The sequence below is a fragment of the Heterocephalus glaber genome, unplaced genomic scaffold, assembly GCF_053883595.1.
Source record: "Heterocephalus glaber isolate CG9 unplaced genomic scaffold, H.glaber_assembly_v1.0 deba00000331, whole genome shotgun sequence".
Lineage (NCBI taxonomy): Eukaryota > Metazoa > Chordata > Mammalia > Rodentia > Bathyergidae > Heterocephalus > Heterocephalus glaber.
In genome coordinates, this window is record NW_028258142.1 from 58812974 (window position 1) to 58839037 (window position 26064).

General features: G+C 46.3%; 1 protein-coding gene across 6 annotated transcripts in view; it reads right to left on the bottom strand.

Annotated features, from left to right (window-relative positions):
- The window catches only part of Enosf1 (enolase superfamily member 1), a 29444-nt gene extending 12097 nt beyond the window's left edge, over positions 1-17347 (bottom strand). Inside the window, exons 1-5 of one of the 6 annotated variants that reach the window (XM_087194226.1) lie at positions 17159-17343; positions 8582-8690; positions 3688-3803; positions 1535-1621; positions 1157-1183 (exon numbers count right to left, since the gene is read on the bottom strand). In XM_087194226.1, the coding sequence (XP_087050352.1) occupies positions 1157-1183; positions 1535-1621; positions 3688-3803; positions 8582-8690; positions 17159-17242 (423 nt within the window). In that variant the 5' untranslated portion in view covers positions 17243-17343. Of the gene's footprint in view, positions 1-1156; positions 1184-1534; positions 1622-3687; positions 3804-8581; positions 8691-17158 lie in introns of all 6 variants that reach the window. The other 5 variants (XM_004853179.4, XM_087194224.1, XM_021265188.2 and 2 more) reach the window with 5 other exon arrangements.
- Positions 17348-26064: the final 8717 nt, after the last annotated feature.

A 26064-nucleotide genomic window follows, 5' to 3' on the forward strand; every position in this document is an offset into this window, starting at 1 on the left:
AGCTCCTCACACTGATCTTCAGGGATCATGTGGGCCTTGGGCCGTGAGAGAAATCGCCTGTCACTCCTCGGTGTGGAGTCCTTCAGAGACGCAGTGCTGCCCCTGACAAGCCCTAGGGCCCCTGCCCTGTCCCTCTGCTCCCTGCCCCTGCCCTGTTCTTTCCGACCAACACAGCTTCCTGCCCAGAAGACCTGGCATGTGTGAGTACTCAGGACAAGGGAAGCCAACGATGACACCTGGGTTCCCTCTCTGCATCTGCTCTGGCCTCAGGGTGACCTACAGGGACCCTTGAGGGGCTGGGGGTGATCCTGGAGCGGCTCAGTGCAGAGGACAGGAGGTGGCTCTCAAAGCCAGGCACCATCCCCGCCACCCTCAGCTGTGTCCAGGAGCAGATGTGACAGCCTCCTGACCCAACAGTCCTCCAGGCCTTTGTGTGGTAGTTTGTCCTGAATTTTGGGGCATGTAACAACAGAGCCTTTGTGTGTGGACCAGCAGGCATCACACCGGGGGACCAGCAGCTCCCACAGTGTAAGGAATGAGCCCAAGGCCACTCGGTTGGTCGTGAGCTGTGAAGTCCAGAATCAAAGCCGGGTCTGCCTGGTTCGGAACTCGGCTCCCTTTTAACTCAGCCACAGTGTTTTCCTGCTCAGCAGCCAGATGCTTATCCCTGCTACAAACAGGCCAAAGAAAAGAGCCAAGTACACGCCTCTGGAATTCGATGTCGAGTCCCTGCCCTGCTGGAACCACACGATCCATCTGGTTGTGCTTTGGGCATGAGAGTGACCAGATGATGGATGTCTGAAGAGTAACATCTTGCTTCTCTGAGTTTATGAAGTTCGTTTTCACTGGGTCTTTCATTCTGTGAGGTTCCCAGGGGTTCTGACGCTCCTCTTCACATTGTCAGGCAGTGGAGGCTGAGAGAATTCACATCTCGGGTCATGTGCAGAGGGGAGGCCTGAGCTCGCCTCCCACCCTGCCTTTCTGAGCACAGCTCTGTCACTTCCCAGCTCACCATGGGAGGACTGCGTTTTGCTGGGGCTTGCTTTATCATCAGTGATTAACAGACACTTGACTATATTTACTGATTATCAAAAGGCAAATAACCCATGAAATCCATCTCATTAGAAGCAGTTGTAATGTGAAAGAATCTACTTACCATGTCCACAAGGAGCTTCCACAGAGGCTGGAAGAAAAAAGGACTTGTAAAACATAGATACAAAGCACTCATTTTCATTCTGCTAGTGAATTCACTAGTGGCAAATTCTTGCTGTCAGACATGTGGCCCACTGCCTGCCCACCTGCCTGTGGCCCTGGACCCTTTGCTTTTGTGTCCCCCCCTTTCCATTCCAGCCTTCTGAACCTACTCCTGCAGTTTCCTAAGTAGTGCCAAGATCTCTCAGGGGAGAAAAGAATCAAGCCTCTACTTATATCCTTTTGGGGAGCTGCACCACACTTGTCTTTGCTCTTCAGAGTGCTGCTCGCAGAGATAGTTGTGTGTCCTTGGGTGGCCTGGAGGCATGGGCAGGATTCTTACCTTTCCCTCTTGCTTCGCCCAGAGGTCCCACACCGCATTCAGAATCGCTGCAGTGGCCAGGTGTACCACACCTTTCTCTGGACCAATCTGGTGGGAAGCAAAGGCATTCTTAGACTTGAAAAAGATACTTAGGTCTTCTAGCCAGGGACACACTTCCGGAATTAAAAGGCAGCAATGGCAATGTACCTAAAGGTCAACTTTATTTTTTTAAAGTTTCGAACCTATAGAAAAGTTGTAAAAATAGAAAGAAAAACAAACAAAAATACTTATTCCCTGCTTCCCCCTGCCTTCTCATTTTTATTTCTGAATCATATGAGAGCAAAGTTGCAGACACCATCCTCTTTTACTCATAAATACTTTGGTGTGTAGTTGCTAAAAACAAGGACATTCTCCTATATAACCACAGCACCATGATCATATTCAGAGGATATAATATTGATGGAATACTACTAGCTAAAATATGGTCCATAATCAAATATCAACAATCCCGATAATGTACTTGTGATGCTTAAGTTTAACTGTCCATGTGACTGGCTTGGAAGCCAGCCAGGAGATTAGTGAAGCACACTTCTGTGAGTGCCAGGTGAGTCATGGAGATGCACCCTTGGGTACAATATCTGGTCCCTGGTCCCTTGCCTCTCTTATGCTGTTCCCCTGCTCCTTTCTAGCTGCCATGAACTAAGCGGTTTGGCTGCACCCTGCCGTAATGTTTCTGCCTTAGAGCCAACTGACTATGGACTGAATCCTCTGAAACCATGAGCCAAAAACCATTTCTTCCTTTAGATTGTGGGTACTGGGTATTTGGTTCTAGCAATGGGAAAGCTGATTTATACAGTATTTTATCTTGATCTCTACCTAATCCACAAAACACATGTGGAATTTAGTCATCATGTCTCTTTAGTATCTTTTAATCTATTGATATTGACATTTTTAAAGAGTATAGGTCAGATGACTTATCTAGCATCCTTCAATATAGGCTGGCCTGGAATTCCTTCATGACTAGACTCAAGTTATACATTTTTTTGGCATACTGTGTAAATTATGTTGTTGTTTTCTTTTATTAGTAGGGTTATTAAATTGCAAAGCTTGGGTAAACTCGTGTCCATTCAGTGTCTCCACTGTGAAGTTACCATTTTCCTTTTCTAAATAAAAGATAACTATCACCCCCAGATTTTAGCATCCACTGATGACTCACATCCATTAGCTATAGCTGTGATGGTTGCATGATGGTGAGTTCCTGGCATCACCATTCATTGCTTTGTATTCTACTGTATTGATGAGCTTTCCCTTGTTGTTATGATATGGACTCATGGGTTCTTATTTTATCCAGTAGGTTATGATAAGCCACTTTATCATATTTATTGTGAAGCTTCAGTTGTCCCAGATTTGGCCAGTGGGAGCTTTTTTCAAGGAAAGCTGAGCTTGCTTTGCAGAAAGTCAAAAGTAAAATCCAAGGCAATTAGAAAGCGCATTCCTTTGCGCCCTTGTCTGTGCATGGATGGGAGACTGAACAGCGAGGAAAGGGCAACACTGGCATCAGGAGACAAGGATAGAGCCCACATTACTGGATTTCTCTTGCAGTGTTAGAATCCTTCCTCTGAACCTCCCTTTGGCACCTCTGCCCTTAGGGCTCAGATACCAGCCCACACACAGAGAGGCACATGGTCCTCTGACTTCTCAACACTGCTCTCAGGTTTTCTCCTTTTTTTTTTTTTTTGGTACTGGGGATCAAACTCGGGTCCTTGCGCTTGTGAAGCAGGTGGTGAAACCAGAGCTAAATCCCCAGCCTGCAGGTTTTCTCCTTAATGTCCTCCTCCAGTGATGGCAATGCTTCTCACATTCTCCTTCCCAGAAGGTCTCTGTTCAGCCCATTATTCTCAGGCAACTTTTCCCAATCCAGGGAGAGGGAAGGGAGGCACAGAAGAGCTGAAAGTTCTTGGATCCATACACGTCCAGATTCAGCCCTTGCAGAAAGGAACTGATTACCTCAAAAGGCCAATTGTCTGAGTGGCTCCAGCCCAAATTTACCTGAACGAAATGTTTTATTTTAAAATTACAAACCCATCTCTATTTTCACATTTGTGGCAATCAGAGGACATCTCAGACCTTAGGAACAGTATGTGTAAAAGCTCCTTATAAAATAGATCCCTTACCCATCGGAGCTGCCCGTCACTGGTGAGCTCCCTGTAGAAGCCTCGGAAGTTGCTGACAATGTCCCTGAGGTCCTTGTGAAGCACGTGGTGGGCGAGGGCATTCACAGCACAGACGACTATTAGAAAAGGATTGAATTCGTGATGTTTTAACACATAGTCAACAAATCAAGACATGAGCTGGGCATGGTAACCCACCCCTGTCATCCTAGCACTTGGGAAGCTGAGGCAGGAGGATTGCCAGGAGTTTGAGGCCAGCCCGGGCTACATAGTGAGTTCAAGACCAGCCTAAACTACATAGTGAGACCCTATCTTAAAAAATAAAAGCAAAAAAAAAGTTAAGGCATAGGAACACACAAACTAATTTTTCTGGAAAAAATTTGGGTGCAAAAGATACACACTTTGTCCAATTGTTTCAAGTCGGTCTCTGCCTTTGCCATAACTAATTTGCCACAAGTAGAACAGCTGAGAGTCCAGACACAGAGCTAAACTTCCTGAGCAGAGCAAATACATTTGGACTGGTTATCACACGGGAACCATATCAGCGAGTTGAAATAATGTTCCCAAATTATTCTCTGCTTCACTTTGTAAAATGTTCAGATGATCACATTCAAAGCTGAACCTGGCTAGGTCGATGTTTTTAAGGAATAAGAATACCTTGACCTGGGCCAGGGATTTAGCTCAGTGGTTCTGGCACCTGCCTTGAAACTGCAAGGTCCCGAGTTCGATCCCCAGTACCAAAAAAAAAAAAAAAAAAAAAAAAAGAAAAAGAAAGAAGAAGAAAACAGACACAGAAAATAGAGTAAATTAAGATGACGTCTGTTTGGGCTGGGGATTTAGCTCAGTGGTTCGGCCGCTTGCCTTGCAAGCTCAAGGTCCTGAGTTCAATCCCCAGTACAAAAAAAAAAAGGTATAGAAACCACCTTGAATTCACAACATCACACATTTTAAAGGTGAAATGAAGCTGGGCATGGCATTCTACTCAGGAGGCTGAGGCAGGAGGACCACTGTGTGTTTGAGGCCAGTCTGGGCTACATAGTAAACTCAGGACCAGCCTGAACTACATAACAAGACAATGTCTCAAAAAAAAAAAAAAAAAAAAGCAAAGAACAAAAATAAATAAATAAATAAAATGAATTTGTAATCAGCTTATGAAATGTTAAAGTACAGGAAACCATCTTGAGTAATACTGAATTTCTTACTGTTGACTTATGACATTACAATTACATTTCTCATAAGTAGTTTGAAGGATCATTTGCGTCAGCACTACCATCAATTATTATTTTTGGTGCTTTGAAAGACTTCATTGCGTTATTTAAAATGAAGGGCCGGGGATTTAGCTCAGTGGTTTGGCTGCCTGCCTCGCAAGCACAAGGTCCCGAGTTCGATCCCCAGTACCAAAATTAAAATAAAATAAAATAAACTCTCGGGCTTTTGTTGATGGGCTGCACTACCATCCCAGCTCATATTTATCCCCAGGACTGTGAGAAGACAGCAAGCACCCTCTTCCTTCCTTGATGGTCGATGCTCTTGGATTTTAAAAAATCTAAAGAGTGGCCCAGGGATTTAGCTCAGTGGTTCCGCCGCCTGCCTTGAAAGCACAAGGACCTGAGTTCAATCCCTGGTACCAAAAAAAAAAAAAAAAAAACTAAAGAGTAAATCAGTGACTCATGGTGAGGGAGATTATTACAGTATCTGCACCAAACCCTGGCCTTGTGGGTTTAAATTGCTGCTGGAAATCACTGACTAAAGCAGCCTGTGGTTTGCATCACAGGAGCAAATGCATCTAACAAAAGCTGAGAGTGATCTCATCTTTTCTAGCTTTAAAGGATGAACAAGCCATGCCACTATTATTCATCCATAATATGTGGATTTTCCTTGCTCAACCCAAGGGCACTGCAGGAAGTTAACTCAAATCAGCTGCTTTTGATAGAAACCTGGCTTGTGGTGACCTGGCTTGAGGGCAGAGAAATTCAGGTCTGAATGTTCCATGGGATGGGTGGGAATGCATCTGGAAAGAATTAGCCCTCAAAAGGTAGCTTCTTGCTGACTAAACCCAAAGGTTTTCTCCTGGAACCTCGATTCTCTAGGATCCCAGGCCTGGGAGGACATTCAGTGAAGCTGTGGTGACTGCAAATGGTGACATGAACTATTTGTGTGTGTGTGTGTGTGTGTGTGTGTGTGTGTGTCCCCAGCCCTTTAAATTTTTTTTTTTTTCTTTCTTTCTTTTTTTGGTACCGGGGATCAAACTCAGGACCTTGCGCTGGCAAGGCAGGCATGATATCACTGAGCTAAATCCCCAGCCCTTAAATTTTTTTTTCTTTTGAGACAGAATCTTTTATGTTGCTAAGGTGTCTAGGAGGGGTCAAACTCGAAACCCTCCTGCCTCAGCCTCCCAGAGTGCTTGGATCACAGGTGTGTGCCACCATGCCCAGCTGGGACATGAACCTCTAAAAGCTATTTTGGGGGGTCTATTTAAAACTTTTTCCCTTTTGTATCTTTTCCTTTAAAATAAAATTGGCTTGCTCTACATTGTACATATCACTGTATATTTGTCCAAACCCACGGGATGTGCCACACTGAGACTGGGTAATCCTGCAGCAGCGGCACGTGACAAAGGGACCCACCACTGTGCAGGGGGTGTGTAGCACGGGGTGAGTGTAGCTGGATACTGCTGTGAACTGAAAACTGCTCTGGCAAAGTCATGAGCATGGTGGCATGGTTCTTTGGGAAGCTGACGCGAGAGGATCCCAAGTTTGAGCCGAGCTTCCGCAACTGAGGGGGGAGAGGAGAGGGAGAGAGAGGTGAGGGGGAGAGAGAGAGAATAAGTAAATTTAATAAAGATGTCAGCAAGGGCCGGGGATTTAGCTCAGCGGATCTGCCGACTGCCCTGCAAGCGCAAGGACCGGAGTTCGGTCCCCAGCACCAAAACAAACAAACAAAAAGACGTCAGCTGAAGGAAAAATGGTCAACAAAAAACATGTCTCCTCTGTGCATTAGAAAACAACTTTCCCTCCTTCTCTCTGTACCCTGAAAGACTGGCCAGATCACAAGGGAGAGACTTAGAGGCTGCATCGCGGAGATGAAGGTGCGCTCATGGCCCTTTCCTTTTTGGTGTCAATGTGGGTAGCTTGGTCAAAGTTAAACCAGGTTCTGTCAGACTGCGGTCTGGAAAAGGCGGAAGCCAACACAGAGGCACAACAGAGCCCTGTGTTGGTCATGGAGATACGGCCCATGACCCTGCCCACTCTGTCCGCCAGGATGGCAGGCGGGGCCCGACGGGGTGGCGGGGCCCTCAGCAGGAGCCCAGAGCCGCAGAGAAGAGCTGTGAGCCGTCTTTCTGCTAGAGGTCCCTCCCTGTGCACCCAAGGCAGCAAAGCTCCAAGTCCCGGCGGAGCTGTCTGAAAGTCGGGGCCACGCGGCATGGTCTGCAGCCCGGGGAAAGACAGCAGCTTCTTAAAGTGCTCGGTGTATGGCCAGGGACAACGCAGCTCACAAATCCATCTTGGTCCGGTGATCACTACCTTGGGGAGAATGTGGAAGTCGGGGACCTAATAGTAGGAGGAGAGGCGTGGCCTGCGGCACTGCCTGTCTGGCCAGGCCCTGTTTACTCTTGGAGATGCACTCAAAGCACCACCTCTGCTCTGAAGCCTCCCCGGCCGGCAGAAGGGAGGACCCCCTCCATGGGCACTGTGTAGGCAGTTTCTATAATAGCGGTTCGCACACGGCACCGGGGTCCTGTCTCCCTGTGTCGCACTCCATCCTCTGTGCAGCTCTGGCTTCGGTCTCTCTCTCTCCAGTGCCCAGCCCAGCACCAGATACCCAGCCGCACTCTCAGAGGTCTACAGATCCCTGAGCGGGGCAGGGGATGGCTGAGCTGCCGCCTGCCCTTGCCTGGAGGAGCTAGCGCTGGGGTCACCTTGGTAGCAGCCACTGGGAGATTGTGCCAGCCTCCCTTGTCACTCACGCTCACACTCGCACACAACATGCACACGCACAGCCTTTATCTGCTTGACAATGTTAAATCTTTCAGTAGGGCAAGGCTTTTATCTACGGCTATTGGGAGGGCTTCCAGTGCCAGTCTCCATGCGAGGCGTGACACTGCTACACAGGCAGAGAAGCTGCTTTCCCTCTTCCTGATCCTCACTGTCCAGCCTATCATAGCTTGGCTTCAGGCCCTGAACACCCACTGAAATTGATATGGCACAGGCTAACGTTTTGTCCTTCTTCTGTTTGTACCATGCTATGTGTGACTAGGGACACAAGGTGTGTTTAAATGTTCTAGAGACGATGTGCTTTGGAGTCAGGTTCTGCCATCCCTGAGCTGCAGTCTGGGCCTCAGTTTCCCTATCTCTAAAGAATTAGGGGGGTTGACATCACCAAGATCTTGTCCAGCTCTGGGGAATGGTACATTACGTCTAATGTCTTCCATTTAGGAAAACAGCCCAGGGAGAGGTCAACTTGTACACGGCACCATGTGGACACCTCGGAATCTGCTCTTGCAACCAACTTGTGAAACATCTTGAAAACGGAGTAGATTCACAGAGGGCACCCCAATAAGCCTTCCTGGGTGAGCCACATCTGCTTCTTCTTGTTCCCTCTGGTCACTTCCCTACCTCAGGTCCTCCAAGCTCAGCCAAGAGTTAAAAGCAGGAGGGACAATTCTTGTAGTTATCATCTGACGCAAAGAAATGGGTCCATTCCAGCACTTGCCAGCAGTCTATCGATGGCTGCAAATGCAGTCACTTTTTAATTGCTCTCAGCAAAATAAGTAACAAACCATCTGATGCTGTTTTTGCTCCCTTTGAGCAGGGTAAATACAAAGAAAAGGCAGACAAGGACCCAAATCTAAGTGAAAAGCAAGCATCCAGGAACCTCAAGAGAACGGTGAACTCACCCACTTCGGTGCCCTTTCCCAGCGTGAAGGTGAGCCCGCAGCCCTGGAGCCTGTCCTCCGTATCCGTCTCTAAGACAACATAGGCTGCCGAGTAGTCAGGGTCTGTGTGCTGCAGGAGAGGAGTCCCCACCCAAAATGCAAATATGAGAGACCCAAAAATAAACGCCAGAAAGACACAAGAATAAAAAAGGCAACAAACAAGGGATATGCAAGGACTCCTGTCTCAAGAACAGCTGAAGAACCCAAAGGAAACATATAGCTCTGAATGGACCAAAGTCCTCCTGCAGAATTCCAGTGAGTTCAACAAGTGCAAGGTGTACATAGTGTGTGTTTGCGTGTGCTGAGGATGAACCTAGGGCCTCAAACATGCTAAGCACATGCTCTGCCACTGAGCTCTACCCCCAGCCCCAAATGTTGACATTTTAATTTTATTTTTTGGTGTTTTTTGAGACAGGGTCTTGCTACATAGTTCAGGCTGGCCTTGAACTCACAGAGATCCTCCTGCCTCAACTTCCTGAGTGCTGGGATGACACGTGTGCCACCCTGCCTGGCAAGGCAGACATTTTTAATGCTAATGTGTAACTGGTGTGCAGCTCAATTTTAAAGCCAAGTGTTCTCAACAACAGAGTTATAGTCACAAGCAGCTTCAAATTGAACAAGCCAAGGCTTCAGAAAGCTCTTAAATAACATTGAACTGATCTTCACTGCAGCAGTTTATAGCAAGGCTGACAACATAATAGTGCAAGCTCAGGGACCACAGGAGAAATGAAGACAGAAAGCCTCAAGACAAGCTAACCCTTGTTCTCTAAATTATTTTAGCTTTTTACTATCAAACAGCATTTAAAAATAAAAGTACTGGGGATTGAACTCAGGGCTTCATGCATGCCAGGTAAGTGCTCTGCCACTGAGCTATATCCCTAGTCTTTTATTTATTTTTGCGGTACTGGGTATCAAACTCAGGACCTCAGGACCTTGCACTTGGGCAGCAGGTGTGGCACCACTGAGCTCAATCCCCGGCCCTCCCTAGTCTTTTTAAATTTAGAGATAGGGTCTTGCTATGTTGCCCAGGCTGACTTGGCTTCAAACTTTTGATCCTCTTGCCTCAGCCTCCTGAGCTGGGATTGCAGGTATGTACCACCACGCCTGGCTTCAAACAGTATTTTGGTAAGTATTTATTGTTTGACTATTAGGAAACTCAGCAAGGCCTAATGAATGATATGGGGGAAATGTCTCATATCGTGGAGAAACAAAGTCAAAACTCAAAGCCAGATGAGAACAAACTAAGGGAGCACAAGGTTGTACATTGAAGCACAGTGAATATAAACACACAGACGTTCAAGGGGGAGAAAGAGCAAAGAGGAAGTAGAACTTGGGAGAACTATCTTCAGGGAGCAAAGACCATTTAGATGGGCAAAGGGGCTGGTGAAAACATCTAAGAAGGAGAGTGAAGCGAATGAAGACAAGGGCAATAGGCAGTGTGAGGGCAGATGACAGCCCAAAAAGCCAGGCAAAAGGTCTGAATACGTTAAGGAATGGAGGTGGCAGCTATTAAAGCGTTTTGCATAAGGCTATGAGAATTTATTACTATCATTGTTATTAGTGATATAGGGTATATATACAGTGTATAGATATATAGTATAGTATATATAGCATATAGTATAAATAGTATACATATAATAGTATATATAACATATAGCATAATATATTATAGCTATACACAGCTATATTATATAATATAGCATATAGCATATATGCTGTATACCACCTGCTATATATATGGTATAGATATAGTATATATACTATATAGTATAGATATATATATATATATATATATATAAACATATATATATATTTCTGGGGGTGGTACAAAGGACTGAACTCAGGACCTTCACTCTAAACTACATCCTCAGCCTTTATTTTAATTTAATTTTAAGACCATATCTTGCTAAGTCACTAAATTGCCCAGGCTGGGCTCCAAATTATGACCTTTCTGCCTTGGCCAGTTATATAATATTTACACAGCCAGGCACATCTTTCAAAGGGTTTCACATTATACCAGGTGTGGTGGCACATGCCTGCAATCCCAGCACTCGGGAGGCTGAAGCAGGAAGATTGCTGCAAGTTTGAGATCAGTATGGGCTACACAGTGAGTTCAAGGCCAGCCTGAAATACATAGCAAGACTGTGTCTTAAAAAAACAAAAAGAAAAACCCCAAAGAGTTTCACATTATTTCATTTAATCTTCACAACAATATCATAAAGTCGTGATCCCTGTCTTAGAGATGAGGAAAGTGAGTTTTATTTATTTATTTTTTGGTACCGGGGATTGAGCTCAGGTCCTTGTGCTTTCGAGGTAGGCGGCAAAACCACTGAGCTAAATCCTTGGCCTGGAAAGTGAGTTTTAAAGGGGCTAGTACCTTCCGCAAGGTCCTAACATGAGTAAGTAGAGGAGGCGAATGTCAGTCCTTGTATTTGGCTGGGGGGCCAGGGTGGGGAAGCACGTGCACAAGACAGAAGGGATCCCGAGTATGGTGTCGAAGCCCAGCGGAGGGAGTGTGGGGTGCTGTGTTGCTGAGCACCAGCTGCACAGGAGACTGTGCATGTGGTCCAGTGGGACACAGCTATGCCTGGTTTGAGGAAGTCACAGCTAAGAAGACACGGTTACCAACACACTCCCAGTGCCAGGCAGAACCTACGTCCCCAGGGGAGACAAAAACAATGAGGACAGGCAGCGGCACAGTCTGCTGGCTGCTCTCAAAGCTGGGGCAGGCGTGGTGATGAGACAGGTAGGATCTGAGAGGGAAGACTCTCTCAGGCCCGGTACCTGCTATGACTGGTTCTCACCAGAACTCACCTTGAGGCCTGGTCCTGTGTGATGATATCGAGAAGAGTTTGGGGTTGTAAGAGGTAATTAGGTCAAGTGGGCACAATCCTCTTGAGTAGACTCATGTCTCTCTGGAGGACCAGGTTAGCTCTACTGGGACTAGATTAGTTCTTGTGAGAATGGGTTGTCGGTGAGTTAGCCAGGCACCTCCCCTGGGTCTCTCCCACAGGTCCTCCCTGCATCTGGGTCTGCTTCCCTTGTGCTTTGCTACCATCACATGAGGCAGCACCAAGCCCTCACCAGAAGCTGGGCACAGGCCAGGGCCAACCTCCAGAGCTGAGAGCTAAATAAACCTCTTTTCTCTATAAATTACCCAGCCTCAGGTATTTTCTAACAGCAACACAAATCAGACTAAGGCAGGAACAGTGGCAGAGAAGGCAGTGAAGGGGATGGCTAAGGGAAAGGCTGGTGTGTGTCAAGGGTTGGTGCCCACCCTAGTTTGGCATGTTACTGTTGCTGGAGTGGGGCTGAGAGATGAAGCTAGAGAGAGACTCTATGAATTAAAGACCCATCAGCAGTTTTTGGGTTAGAAGGAGAAGCAGCAATGGAAAGATGAAACCTTTTACTGAGGTGTTGGGAGAGGTCCAAAAGGACAAGAGGAGTTACAGATGACTGAAGCTTCTGAGCCCTGACAACTGGTAGAGTGATCCCAGTGGGTCAGGAGGGATGGGTGAGGGATGGAAAAGCGTCAAGTTCTGATTTATAGACTGTTTAGCATGAAGGTGAAAAAAAGCGCATCAGAAAATGTCCAGCCCCAAAGTGGGATCTGGGAGACTTTGGCCTAGTGATAGGTCCTGAGAGGGGCTTAACGGGAGTATGTGGGAGACACAATTGCAGGAGAGAGGGAACAAGCAACCCTAAGTGCAGGAAGGAGCCATCAGAAAGGCAGAGGCCAGCAGGGACACAGACTTAGGAAGAATGACAGCAGGCAACACATGATGCAGCAGAGGATGAAGAACAGTGGATGCAGAAATAATGAAGCAATTCCAAGAAGGGAGGGAAGCAGCAGTTGATTTTACACCAAGGCAGAAATAGATGTAAAGAACAGGTACCAGGCATGGGGCAGTAATTTTGAGTTTGATGACAACGGGCAGTGTTGCAGTCATTGTTTGCAAGGGAATAGATTTAATACAGGACACATAATAATCTATAGGATTGTTTTGTAATGTTTACCCAAAAAGTCAAATGCAGAGGAGTGTAAGAGATCTGTCCACATACTAGAGACCCAAAGAATCCAACGGGGGGCCTGGATCCCACAGCAATGGCCGCACAAGTCCAGCCAGAGGCCTAGAGGCCGAGGCGATGTCTTATGCGAGTCCATATTGAGGATCTACACTGGGAAGGCCCAAAGGCCAGTGGTGGGAGCCATAAAGCCTGTGCCGGCGGGTTGAAGGGTCTGTGCCACCAGGCTGAGGGGTCTGCACTGGAGCCAGGAAGCTACGGTCAAGGTGAAGACCAGAGCTCCCCTGACGAGAACAGCCGCCATCCCAGTGACAGGAAGGACCTGAACACCTCCTCCAACGAGAACAGCTGAGTTTGCATCAGGAAAACCAGCCGTGGCAAGCTTTTCCAAGAAAATCAACAGCAAAGATCTTCCCCTCCAGTTCTCCTTTATGCCACTGGCAGCAATCCTCAGGTGGGCCTTCCACGCCCAGACCACCCTGACTCAGTTCAGCTGGGCATTCCAAATTGACCACTAGTTAATCCACCACATGCAGAAACCGAAGGGAGCCAGCGATGTATTAGGGTCAAGGGTGGACTCCTCCAAAGTGGGAAGCCTTGCCCGTGTGGGATCCAGAAACAGGAGGAGAGGAAGACTGAAGATGGAGATGCTGGCGGACAAGGGGATCAGCATGGCAGCCTTGGGAGTGAAGAGCGGGAGGGGTGGGGCTCAGAATAGATCCGGACAGGATATGAACAAGGGATGGAGGACATGGCTGGTTTGGAGATGATGTGCAGAGAAGAGGCTGAGGGAACTTTGGTTCTGGCTTCTCAGTGATACAATGGACAATGACTTCTAACTGCTGAGGGCCCAGAACTGGGGGCCAAGGAGAGAACCAGCTCCCAGACTATGAGCAAAGAGAAAAGGTATTGCTGGGAGGTGGCTGAGCCAGCTGTGGCACTCTCGGGCTTGGTAGGTATGGGAAGCAAGTGTCTGAGCTACTTTCTCATCCCTGAGACAACACCTGACACAATTGGGAGGAGGCGAGGTTTATTTCGCCTCAGTTTGTAGAGGTTTCAGCCCATAGTCGGCTGGCTCCAAGGTAGGGTGGCATTGCAGAGGGGCCTGGTGGAGAAGAGCCACTCAGGGCATGGTGGACAGGAAGCAGAGATGAAGGGAGGAGCAAGGGGGACAGACCCTTCTAGGACACATCCCCAGTGACTACCTCCTCCGACCAGGCTTCACCTGGCAGCATCACATTTCGCTACAAATTCATCAGTGGACGAATCCACTGATGAGTATCATACCCCCATGATCCATCCGGTCGCCCCAAAAGCCTCACCTATGAGTGCATGAGGCTTGGGAGGGCATCTAGATAGAAACCACAACAGCAAGCAACTAGCAAGTATCTTCAAGCTAAGTGTTCCTCAAAGGTCCTTGAGCAATTACAACAGGAACCTTAGCTTTAATGGACTGGGGGACAATTCCAGGGCTTCTTCATGGGGAAAAAAACCCTAAATCCTACTCTCATCAGGAAGGCTCTGCTGCTGTGTGCTGAGAGTAGCTGAAGTGGTGAGTCCAGCGTGTCCTGAGGGCGAAGGAAGCCAACCCCACACAAACTGCAAAGCAGCACATTCTCCCCAGGAGGCCCTGGGGAATCAGCACCTGACTCGCTCAACGTTCAACCCAGAAACATTCTATTTCCTAGGCTCTCCTGCAATAAAACAGGTGTTATCTTAATACCTCATGAATTCAGTCCTGTCTGGGCCTGAGTCCCTTCTGCTCGTTTCCTCATGTGTGAACAGTAACACAGCAAATTCTTACCGCCGGCTTCTCTGCCTTTGGCATCTCCTTTGTACCCATGAGGTGGATACAACTGTGCCCACTTTATTTATTTATTTTTGGGTACCGGGGATCGAACTTGGGTCCTTGTGCTTGTGAGGCAGGTGGCGGAACCACTGAGCTAAATCCCTAGCCCTACAACTATGCCTGCTTTACACACAAGATCAACTACTGTACCCATTTTACACATGAGAAAGTCCAGGCTTGGAGAGACTGGGTGGTTCACCCACAGCTGCTAAGCCTCAGAGGGGCAGAGGCAGTTGCACCGCATCAGGTGTTTGGATTTTTACAAACACTTGTTTGGGCTGGGTCTGGTGGTGTGCATCTGTATCCCAGCACTCTGGAGGTTGAGGCAGGAGGATTGCCATGAATTTGAGACCAGCATGAATTGCATAGCAAGACCTCATCTCAAAACAAAACCAAATCCACTTATTTGTGGGGTAGGATAAAATGAAGACAAAGAAATTATAACTAAAAATTGTACTTTTTGTTTTGTTTTGTTTTGTTTTGATACTGGGGATCAAACTCCAGACCTTGCACTTGCAAGGCAGGCGCCGGAACCACTGAGCTAAATCCTCGGCCCTAAAAATTGTACTTTTAAGAAGATTGGAGGGAGAAAGCAAGGAAGGGACAAGAAAAAAATGAAAATGGAAACAAAGCTTTTGTACACAGGGAGGGGAGGGGGCTTAAAATAAAATTTAAAAAAAGAAGACAACTTCTGGGTCTCAGCTGAAGTTACCCCAGGTAATCCATATCAGCGTTCCTTAGCTTAAATTTAGGCTCCTTCCCTTCCAGACCTTAACATCACACCCAGAATTCCTTAAGTTTTGTTTTTGTTTTTGTTTTGTTTTCTTTTGTTTTTTGAGACAGGGTCTGGGTATGTATCCCGGGCTGGCCTCGAATTTGCAGCGATCCTCCTGTCTCTGCTCTCAAGTGCTGGGATTACAGGTGTGCACCACCACACCTGGCTCCCAAAATTCCTTGGAAATACTAACATTCCACATATTGGCTTGAAAAGAAAAAAAAGAAAACAAACCCTGGGCCCATACCTGTGGAATGGGCTCCTACCCTTCTGGGGCCTGGGCCACCTTTTTGCAGGGTTTCCACTCCCTTGAGAGAAGGGTAAATTGTTCCCTGTTCCAGGAAATAAGTGCCTTTCTGAGGCCCTGTACTCTATTTCTTCGCATGTGTACCTTTAACTTCTAATAAAAACCTTCCTGTACCTCTGTCTGACTAGTCCTGAAAATTCTTCCAGGATGAGAGTCAACAAACCTGCAAACTTATTCTACAAGGACCGGGGATTTAGCTCAGTGGTTCTGCTGCCTGGCTTGCAAATGCAAGGACCTGAGTTCAATCCCCGGTACCAAAAACAAACTTATTCTACAAGAAGGTGGGTTAGGTACCTTATTTCAGCTTTAGGGACCTACTCTGGTCTGGTCTGGTGACATTTGGAGGTCTACAAAGGATTATCAATTGAAAAATAAAAATTTATTTTGTAGTGAGAATTGAACCCAGGGCCTCCCTACACTGAGCTACACACCGCGCCCTTTTTATTTTTGTATTTTAAGACAGAGTCGAAGTCACCAAATTGCCCAGGGTGGGCTTGAACTTGCAATTCTCCTACCTCAGCCTCGTAGAGACCTGGGATTGTATGTGCCACCACGTCTCCTTTGAGTGGGTTTTTAAAAAGGCACTTAGCATAGTGACATATAAAAAAAGACTCGGATTTAAAAAGTAAGAAGTTAATCTCAGAATGAAGGACATTCTTTTGCATGTAATAATAGTACATTTCGAGATGCCCGTTCTTATAAAGCAGTTAGGCTGCACGTTTGCCATCTACTCAGCTCAGGAAGTGAAAACATCACCCGGGAATTAGTTAGCGTCCCTGACGGCATTCCCCTCCCCCCCACAGGTCTGATGTTTCCTCTCGCGGACATTTCCACAGCGTGCAGCTGTGTGTCTGGTGCCAGTGGTCGGGCCAGGAAGGCCCTGCGCAGGACTCCTGTGTCTCGGAACCAGCTGAACCTTAGACAGCTGGCCAGGGAGCAGGAAAAAGTCGCTCTAATATTCTCAGCAGAGAATATTAGAGAAAGGCCTCCCGCATCTAGGTAGGAGTCATAATCCGTGCCACCCTTTATTGCAGCTCTTCCGCCTGAAATGCACACCCCGCTGGGCCCTGACAAGGCCTTTCTAGGACTCTCTAGGCGTGTTCGTGGGCACACGGATCCCCCGCGCAGTTATTAGATGCTCGCTTTCTCAGCCCGACTGGGACACCTTCATTTCACAGGTAGGCCCGAAGGCCCACAGAGGCCTGGTTGTCGCCCACGTCTCGCGGCAGGTAGCCCAGGGCAGGACGAGCCCCGAACGCCCCGCGCCAGGCTTCCCGGTCTCCATCGCTGTGAACGCCGTGTCCTCAGCCAGCGGTGCGGGCCCCGCCAGAACTCTTTGCCGGCGCTGCCTTTTATGCACGCACTTCGACCCTTTCTAGGAAAACGTGCACGGTGAAAGCCAAGCCAAGAATTCTGAACAAACGAAAGCCTGGGCCCGGGAGGGAGCTGTTTCTGGGGCTTCCGGCTGCTTACAGCCCCCGTCCCGTGGAGGTTCCCTCGGACAGCAGCAGCCAGGGCTGCACAGCGGCCCCTTCCCCGCGGGCCGCCGCTGGGGGAGGGCCGGAAGTCCGTCGCACTCACCATGGCGTCCGAGCCGTGGCCCCCGAGCGACGTGGGGAAGCGCACGTCGCGCACCGAGATCCGGGAGACCCTGCCGCGCACCATGTCGCCGGCTCCTTGCAGCGCCTGCCTGTCCGCTGCCTGGGGACCCTGCGAGCGCCTTGGGGGTGGGGCATCTTCGCGGCGGGGATGCGGATGGGCTGCGCCATCGGGCGGTGGCTCAGGGGGCGTGGTATCGCCGAAGCGGTAGGTGCTGACTGGCTGCGCCGCAGGGGGCAGGGCACCGCGCTTCTGGACTTGGCCCGAGACTGCGGGCCGCTGGCTTGCTGCCCACTCTGAGCCTGCTGGTGGTCGCTGGCTCCCCCAGGAGAACAGTGGGCTAAAAAAGCTTAAGACTTAGCCGAGTGTGGTGGCCCAGAACTTTCGGAGGCTAAGGCAGGAGGAGCTCGAGTTCCAGCCCAGCCTGGGAACCTTAGCAACTTAGACCCTATAAAAATAAATCAATAAAAGGCCGGGGCTATGGCTCGCTGTGAAGGCCCTGGGCTCCATCACCAGTGCTAAGGAAAACCCAACCCCTCTACTGATTATACCCACACAGTTGCAGAGGGCTTGAAACTTTCCTTATCTGCCCAACACTGCAAGGGACGCAGGTCATTTGAATTTTATTGATAAAAAAATTGGGATTCAGAGAGATGAAGTGACTTGCCTAAGCCACGCAACCAGTTGTGGCACTGTCTTGGCTGCGAACCTGGGCTTTTTCTGCAAAGAAGTGTCTTATGGACAGTCCTGGAATTATAGGAACCCTCTGAAAACACGCTGGTGAGAACACAGTGAAAGCTATGTGGCATCATCCTCTCTTCCCCCACACTCAGGTCAAAGAAAATTTTTTTTGCACATACATGTATTTTCACACCATCTTAGAGGCTCACTGAAAGGTAGTGTGCTGCACAATTTGCAGCTCATTTACTCGAGACTGGACCCAGAAGCTTCACACTGAACTACATTCTAGGCCTTTTTGTGACAGGGCCTAAAGGCTTCAAACTGTGAGGCTGGGCTTGAACTTTCGATCCTCCTGCCTCAGCCTCTCAGAGTGCTGGGATTACAGGTGTGCACCACCATGCCCGGGTGGGGATGTTTTCAGGGACACACAGGGCACCTCTGCTGCCCCAGGATGGGTATGGCTCTCAGTGAGATGGAGTCCAGTGGCTGAAGGCAGGGGTGGCCAGCGAGCATGGCACAGCCTGGTTGGCAACAGAGAGCAGAGGGAGAGGACTGAGGGTCACCAAGGGCACTTGTCTCTGACTTAAGCTGACTGCAGTAAAGATCCACTTGGAATAAAGAACTTGAGGAGCACAAGGCAGAGAACAAACCTCCCAACAACCCTATGAGGTAAGCAGGGATTATCTACTGTTTTGTAGCTAAAGAAGGATCCAGGGGATGAAGTGTAGTAGTTCTAAGTGTAGACTGCAAACTCCAAGGCAATCACTTAAAAAAAGTGGGAAAGTCTAACTTGTATGCTAAGGAGAGAAAATAGTCATAAATCCTCAATTAAAACCATTAAGGGCTGGAAATTGAAAACAAAATAAGGAACAAAACAAAGAACAAGAAAACAAGTAGAAAACAGTATATGGTAGATACTCTATTAATAATTTCTTTGAAGTGCCAGGGATGTAGCTCAGTGTTGCCCCACCTGCTTCACAAGCACAAGGTCCTGAGTTCGTTCCTTAGTACCAAAAAAAAAAAAATTTCTTTGAATGTCAGTGGTCTAAATGCACCAATTCAAAGAAACATGAGTTAATCAGGAAAGAAGATCCAACGCATTGCTGTCTGTAAGAAACGCATTTGCCTATATAAAGATGCATGCAGATTATAATGGATGGTGCTGTGGTGCCTGAAGCAAACTCCTATGATGAAACTTTGAATGTGACAGTATCAAGAGATGGGATCAGGCAGTGATTAAATCATAGGGTTCTGCCCTCCTGAATGGGATTAGTCACCTTACTAAGGCCTGGAAGGAACAGTATTCATCCCTTCCTCCATGAGCACAGGGTTCAAGCAGCCATCTTGGAATGAGAGAGCAGAGCTCTCCAGATACTGACCCAGCAGGTGCCTTGATCTTGGACTTCCGATCTTCCACAACTGTGAAGAAATGAATTTCTGTTCTTTGAAAACTGCTGCAGTTTACAGCCATAGCATGGAGCAAAGGATGAGCGATTACACAGAGACAATGTCCAATCCAAACTCAAGCAGGCACAGAGGGGCTGCCTTAACTGAGACCCCCCTCAGCATGAGAGAGTGTCAGGAAAAAACAGTCCCAAACTGAAGCTTCTGTGGCTTCTCATTGATAGAACCAGGAAGCAAGGATAAAGGAAGTCTGTGCAGGAATTCATGTAGGGGACAGGAGAAGAACAGGGAAAGGTCAGGGTGGTCTGTTACATGACTGACCTAGGGGCCAATCTAAGCGATGAATTGGAGTATGGGGACGAAAGGGCCAGAGCATTCACTCCTTAAGGCAATGTGTTTTGATCCTACTTGGATGTGGCACTATGAGCTTTTATCTCTAACCATGCACTGGGGAGGTTTTGGGCTCCAAAAGTCCCTTATCTCTGTATATCCATCTCATGTATACCTTTGGCCAACACCCCCACAATAAATCAGCCAGTCTACAGTGTCACAGCACCACAAACCAACTGTGACAGATACACAAGTACTATTGACACTAATCAAAAGAAATCAGGAATAGCTCTATTAACTTTAGACAGAGCAGACGTCAAAGCAGGAAAAGTTACTGGGAATAAAGAGGGGCATTACAGGGCTGGGGATTTAGCTCAGTGGTTCCCGCGCCTGCCTTGCAAGAGCAAGGTCCAGAGTTCGATCCCCGGTACCAAAAAAAAAAAGAGGGGCATTACATAATGATAAAGGGGTCAAGTTTTCAAGAAACAGACCAACTGAAGTGTGTATATGCCTAACAGAACATCAAAATAAATGAGGCAAAACCTACGAACTGGAAGGAGAAACAGATGAATTCACTACTATGGCTGGAGACTTCCACACCTATCCTGAGAAATGACCAGATCCTATAGAGGCAGAAAATCAGTAAGGACACACTAGTGGTCAGTTATCACAATCAATCAACTGGATACGGTATCTATAGGTTATTTTGTTCAACACTATCAGAATATACGTTCCTCTCAAGCTGATGTGGAACATATACCAAAACAGACCACATTCTGGGCCATAAAACATACCTTAACATATTTTAAGAACACAGAGCATAGTATGTCTACTTTCAGATTACAATGTAGATGAGCAATCAATAACATAATGATGACTAGAAAAATCTCCCTGAAAATGGATTTTTTGGTGGGGGGTGGTGGTGCTGAGGGTAGAGCCCAGGGCCTTGCACACGCCAGGCACATGCTCTGCCACTGAACCACATCCTCAGCCCTACACATACTTCTAAACAGGTCCAAAAAAATCTCAACAAAATTCTAAAATATTTTGAACTAAGTGAAAATATACTTTATGAAAATTCGTGGGGTACAGTGAAACCAGTGCTTAAGACGGAAATGTACAGCATTTGAATGGATATATTACAAAGAAGAAAGATCTAATAGCAAACATCTAAGCTTTAGGTTTGGGTAACTGGAAAATGAAAGGCAAATTAAATTCAAAGTGAGCAGATGAAGAGAAGGCAAAACAGCAAAGAATCCTGAAATCAAAAGGGAAAAATCAATGAAAAGAATACCTGGTTCTCAAAAAAAAAAATTCAGTGAAATAGATAATTCCCTAACCAGCCTAAGAAAAAAACAACGCAAATTACTAATATTAGCAGTACAAAAGAGAACATCGTTACAGATCTTATGCACATTAACCTAAATGAAATGAACAAATTCCTTCAAAGACATGGCCTGCCAAAACTCAGATAAGAAGAATTATCAATCGGATTATGCCTGTATCTATTAAAGAAATTGAATTAATCATCAATAACCTCCCAATTCAGAAAGTACGGAGCCAATGGTTTCACTGGTGAATTTTACCAAACAGTTAAGAAAGAAATGATAGCAATTTTCTATAAGACAGAAACAGCAAATACTTCCTAACCTATTATGAGGCCAGTACAGTATCACTCTTATAGCAAAACAAAGACATTACAAGGAAACTACAGACTAAGATCTCTCTTGCACAGATACAGAAATCAACAAAATATTAATAAATTGAAACCAAGGTATAAAAATAATTACACACCCCAACCAAGTGGGCTTTCTATCAGATATGGAAGATATCAGATTGGTTCAACACTGGAAATCAATCAATGTAATCCTCCACATCAATAGGCTAAAGAAAAATCACATATCGAGGCTTTTTTGGTACAAAATCCAACACCCATTTTCATGACAAAAACTGAGTAAAGGAGGGATTAGAGGTTGCATTAATCACTTTCCCATCACTGGGACAAAATACCTGACACATGCAACTTACAGGAGGAGTGGTTTATTTGGCTCAGCGTTCAGAGGGTTCAGTTCAAGGCTGGGTGGCTCTAAGGAAGAAACAGCACGGTGGAAGGGCCCGGTGGAGGACAGTTGCTCAAGCCATAGCAGATGGGAAGGAGAGAGCAAGGGAGGAGTTGGGAACAAGAATACACCTTTCCACGTCATACCCTCAGTGACCTGCCTCTTCCACCAGGCCCCACCTCCTAACATGATGAGTGTAATTCCCCTGGAATCAATCACCTTCCAACAGCCCCACCTCTGAACACATGAGACATCTGGGGGATGTTTTAGATCTAAACCATAACAGGGGAACTTTCATAACTTTCTAAGGAATATCTCCAGCTAATACTATTTAACGTTGAGAAGCTTTACTCTAATATCAGAAGCAAGGCAAAGATGTCCTCTTGCTGCAGCTTTTCAACATTGTACTGGAAGCCCTAGCTACTGTTGTAAGACAGGAAAAGGAAGTAAAAGATACACATATTGGGAAGCAAGGAATAACACTGTGTCTTTGTTCACTGATGACATTCTTTGTAGAAAAACCTGAGTCAACAAAAAATTTCCGAATAAGTGATTATAACAAATTTTCTCACTACAAAAATCAATCACTTTCCTATATATGGTAAAAACTTGGATTCCAGGGCCGGGGATTTAGCTCAGTGGTTCCACCACCTGCCTCGAAAGCGCAAGGACCCAAGTTCGATCCTCGGTACCAAAAAAACCCCCTTGGATTCCAAGTGATTTGTTCCGGGAGTGTTCTGCCACAGGAACGGTTACTGACTCTGTCCTGAGCCCCACGCTGGGGTGCCACCTGTAGCTGACCCATCCAGCTGGCCTTGCTCCGAGATCTAGACCACTACTCTGTTCTCTCTGATTGGGGTGTGTGTGTGAATGAGGATGAATGACAGAGACATAGAGTCAGCTTCACATGTGGGCAGCCAGGGGTCTCATACTTCTAGCAGGCCGAGGAGCCCCGAGCCTTCTGGCTCACCTCACTTTTATTCACCCAAATACTGGCCCAAGCAATCAAAATAACACAAGACTCATCTGGTTTCCAATATCTATTAGTAATTCTCTGGTCAACAACCTAACCTCAGCTGTCTTAACTTTTCCCTAATGTGCAATACGCAATCACCCCAAGTGCAGCCTTGCTCCTTTGTGCTCACAGAGACCAAGCAGGCCTCAATTCTCTGGACCTTGACAACAAGCAAATATTTCTAATAAATTTTAACTTGATAAATGAGCAATGTCTTGCAATATGAGTAGTACATGACAGAATGTCACATGAGCACAACTGAGCCAATGGTTCTCTCTCACCACGGGAGTCTGGGTAATTGTCTTCCATGCGCCAATGCTTTGACTCAGGCCACGGTGATAGGCAGAAATCAGGGACTTTTCAGAATGCCGGAAGGTGCCACAACTGGCACAAGTATGTTTCTTGGTCACTTCAGAACACCTATGAATAGTCCTTTGCTTTTGCACATAAGAGTAAGCTTAGGAATGCTTCACTTCATTCTAGGTCACATTGCCTGCAAATATAGACCCTTTCCTCTGCTGCCTTATTGTCAGTTCATGAAGAACACTATATGGTGATACATGACTGTTACTGTTTTATGTACTTATCCTAACATGCTGTGCTTTTCATCCTTTAGAGCATAATCCTAATATAAAAGTTTACTGTAAAAGTGTGCTGCTATGCCAATGGTAGCCTCATGTATCGTGTTTAACTGCGTATTTGGCTATCAAAGGGCCATCACAGATGACTGACATATACTTTCTCAGTTTGCACTTAAAAGTTGGCACTCTGTGTGGTACTTTGTGATACACACGGATGACATTGCCTAATAACATATTTGTCAGATTATATTTCCATCATGTGTCACATGACTGTATTGAAATTGAAATTTTAAAAATTTGGCTTATGTGGAGTCTACTAGCTAATTAGAAATTTTTTTCCAGACCACTATTTGTTCAATATTAGTTCTGAGAATCTTTCTAAAACAAATCACATCCTTTGATGTCTTGTTAATGTTTGAGATTTTTAAAAAATTATATGGAAAAATGTATAAGTACTTTTCAGTTTTGCTTTGGTCGAGTTCTATTATATTTGAATGTTGTTTTTTTCCCTTGCATTGATTTTCTTTGAATAATTTTAATTTTTGTATATATGTGTGTAGTGAATGAGTAAAGTTTATAAAAAAATAGTATATGACAAGAGTTTAATACTGTATTGTAGTTAACATCTTTGCAAGCATATACAATGGCCCCCATGTAGAAAAAGGTTGAAAAGGTGCTAAGATGATTATGGTGGAAGAAAGAAATCACTGAGAAGTACAAAGTATACAAGTGGCCAAAATTGCAAGATTTTATAAGTCTACACCCACCAATTGCACAAAGTTAAAGAAGAGGGAAGAAATAAGGGGACTTGATGCAGCAAAAGGAGTCATAAGAATATCAAAGCACCAGCCACAAGTTCTGGAGATGTAGAAAAGCTGATTCTGGTTTGGATGAGAAGCAACTAGCAGGTGATACTATGACTGAGAATATCTGGGAGAAGACAAAGGCCTTGTACATCAACCTCCTAAGTAAACTGCCAGGAACATCGACAGCCAACAAAGGCTTCAAAGCAAGCAGGGGATGGTCTGACAACTTTAAGAGAAGAAGCGGCATCCATAGTGTTCTGAGGTATGGAGAGGCTGTGAGTGTGGATGCTAAGGCAGCCGAGGTGTTCACTACTGAGTTCCAGAAGCTCCTAATTTCCAAGTGTTACCTGTCACTGCAAGTTTTTAACTGCGATGAGATGGGACGTTTTTAGAAAAAGATGTCGAAGAGGACCCATATCACAGAAGATAATGTGATGCTGGGTCACAAGATCATGAAAGACCACCTCACCCTCTTGTTTTGTGGTAATGCTGGGATTTCAAAGTCAAGCCCCTGCTCGTCTATTATTTCAAGAATCCATGGGCTTTCAAGAAATGCAAAGGTGCAAAAGAGCTAGTTAAACATTATGTGGGGGTCCAACAGCAAGGCTTGGGCCACTCGTATCTAGTTCATTGAGTGGATCAGTGGAGTCTTTGGTCCCACAGTTTAGAAACACCTTTTAGAAAAGAATCTGCCACTCACAGCCTTGCTGGTTATGGATAATGTTCCCGCTCACCCTCCAGGTTTTGAGGATGACTCACTGCAGGAATTTGGGATCATTAAGGCCAAGTTCCTTCTCAGCACCGTTCCAATCCTCCAGCCCACAGATCAGCAGATCTTTTTTTTGGTACCGGGAATCGAACTTGGGACCTTGCACTTGCCAGGCAGGCGGCAGAACCACTGAGCTGAATCCCTGGCCCTCAGCAGATCATTTTGAACTTTAAAAAGCTTTACACCAAAACACTGATGCTTCAAGGTGACCAAAGGAACAAGCCTTAGAAGCCTCCGAGTTTTGGAAGAATCACTTCCATATTGTAAACTATTATAAGATCATTGATAAAGCCTAGGATGGGGTCACCAAGAGAAGCCTCCATTCTGCTTGGAGAAAACTGCGACCTGAGTGTGTTTCGGGACATGACTTAAGAGGCTTGCTCTGAACAGGAGCCACCCGTTGTGGATGAAATTGTGTGCTTGGGGAAGACCATGGGACTGGAGGTGAACAAGGGTGACATTCAAGAGCTGGTGGAGCTGACACTGATGAGCTGACGGTCTGCTTCTCAAGCAAGCGCAAGAGGTTATGGAGGAGATCTTGGCTGCGGAGGAGAAAAAGGCGGAGGAACCCTCCAAATGAGACTAGAGCGATGCGTAAAACATGGGAACAGCAAAATTCCATAGAAAATCACATGGGTAAAGCAGAAACAGCACCAGTAAGCAAGCAGTGAGCGCTATCACATTTCCATGAAATCCTCAAGAGGAGGCAAAAGCCAGTGTCACTGACTAGGCTCCTTATTAAAGTGGCATGAAAAGAAAATGATTCCATTGCACTAAGAGGCAGCAGCGATTCTGTTAGTGAGAGTGAATGTGGTCCTGCACAATGACCTTCCTCTCTCTGGCCTCCCTCACACCAGCCCGAAGGTTCTCAAAGCTAAGTGCAGGTTAACTTGGTTACTTTTCTTTAGAGTTCACATTTTTATTATTTTGTATTATATCACAGTACCATAGGCATTTGTATATGAATATTTTTGGGTTGTGGAACGAATCATCTGAGTTTCCATTATTTCTTACTCACTTTGGTATACAAGTGCTTTGGATTACAAGCATGTTTCCAGGATGAATAAGGCTTGTAAACCAAGGTTTTACTGTACTACAAATGAACAAGTAGAACGTGAAATTAAATACAGACTGCTGGGCCAGGGATTTAGCTAAATGGTTCTGCTGTCTGCCTCACAAGTGCAAGGTCCCTAGTTCGATCCCCGGTACCAAAAAAAAAAAAAGAACGAAGCCCTGTGATTT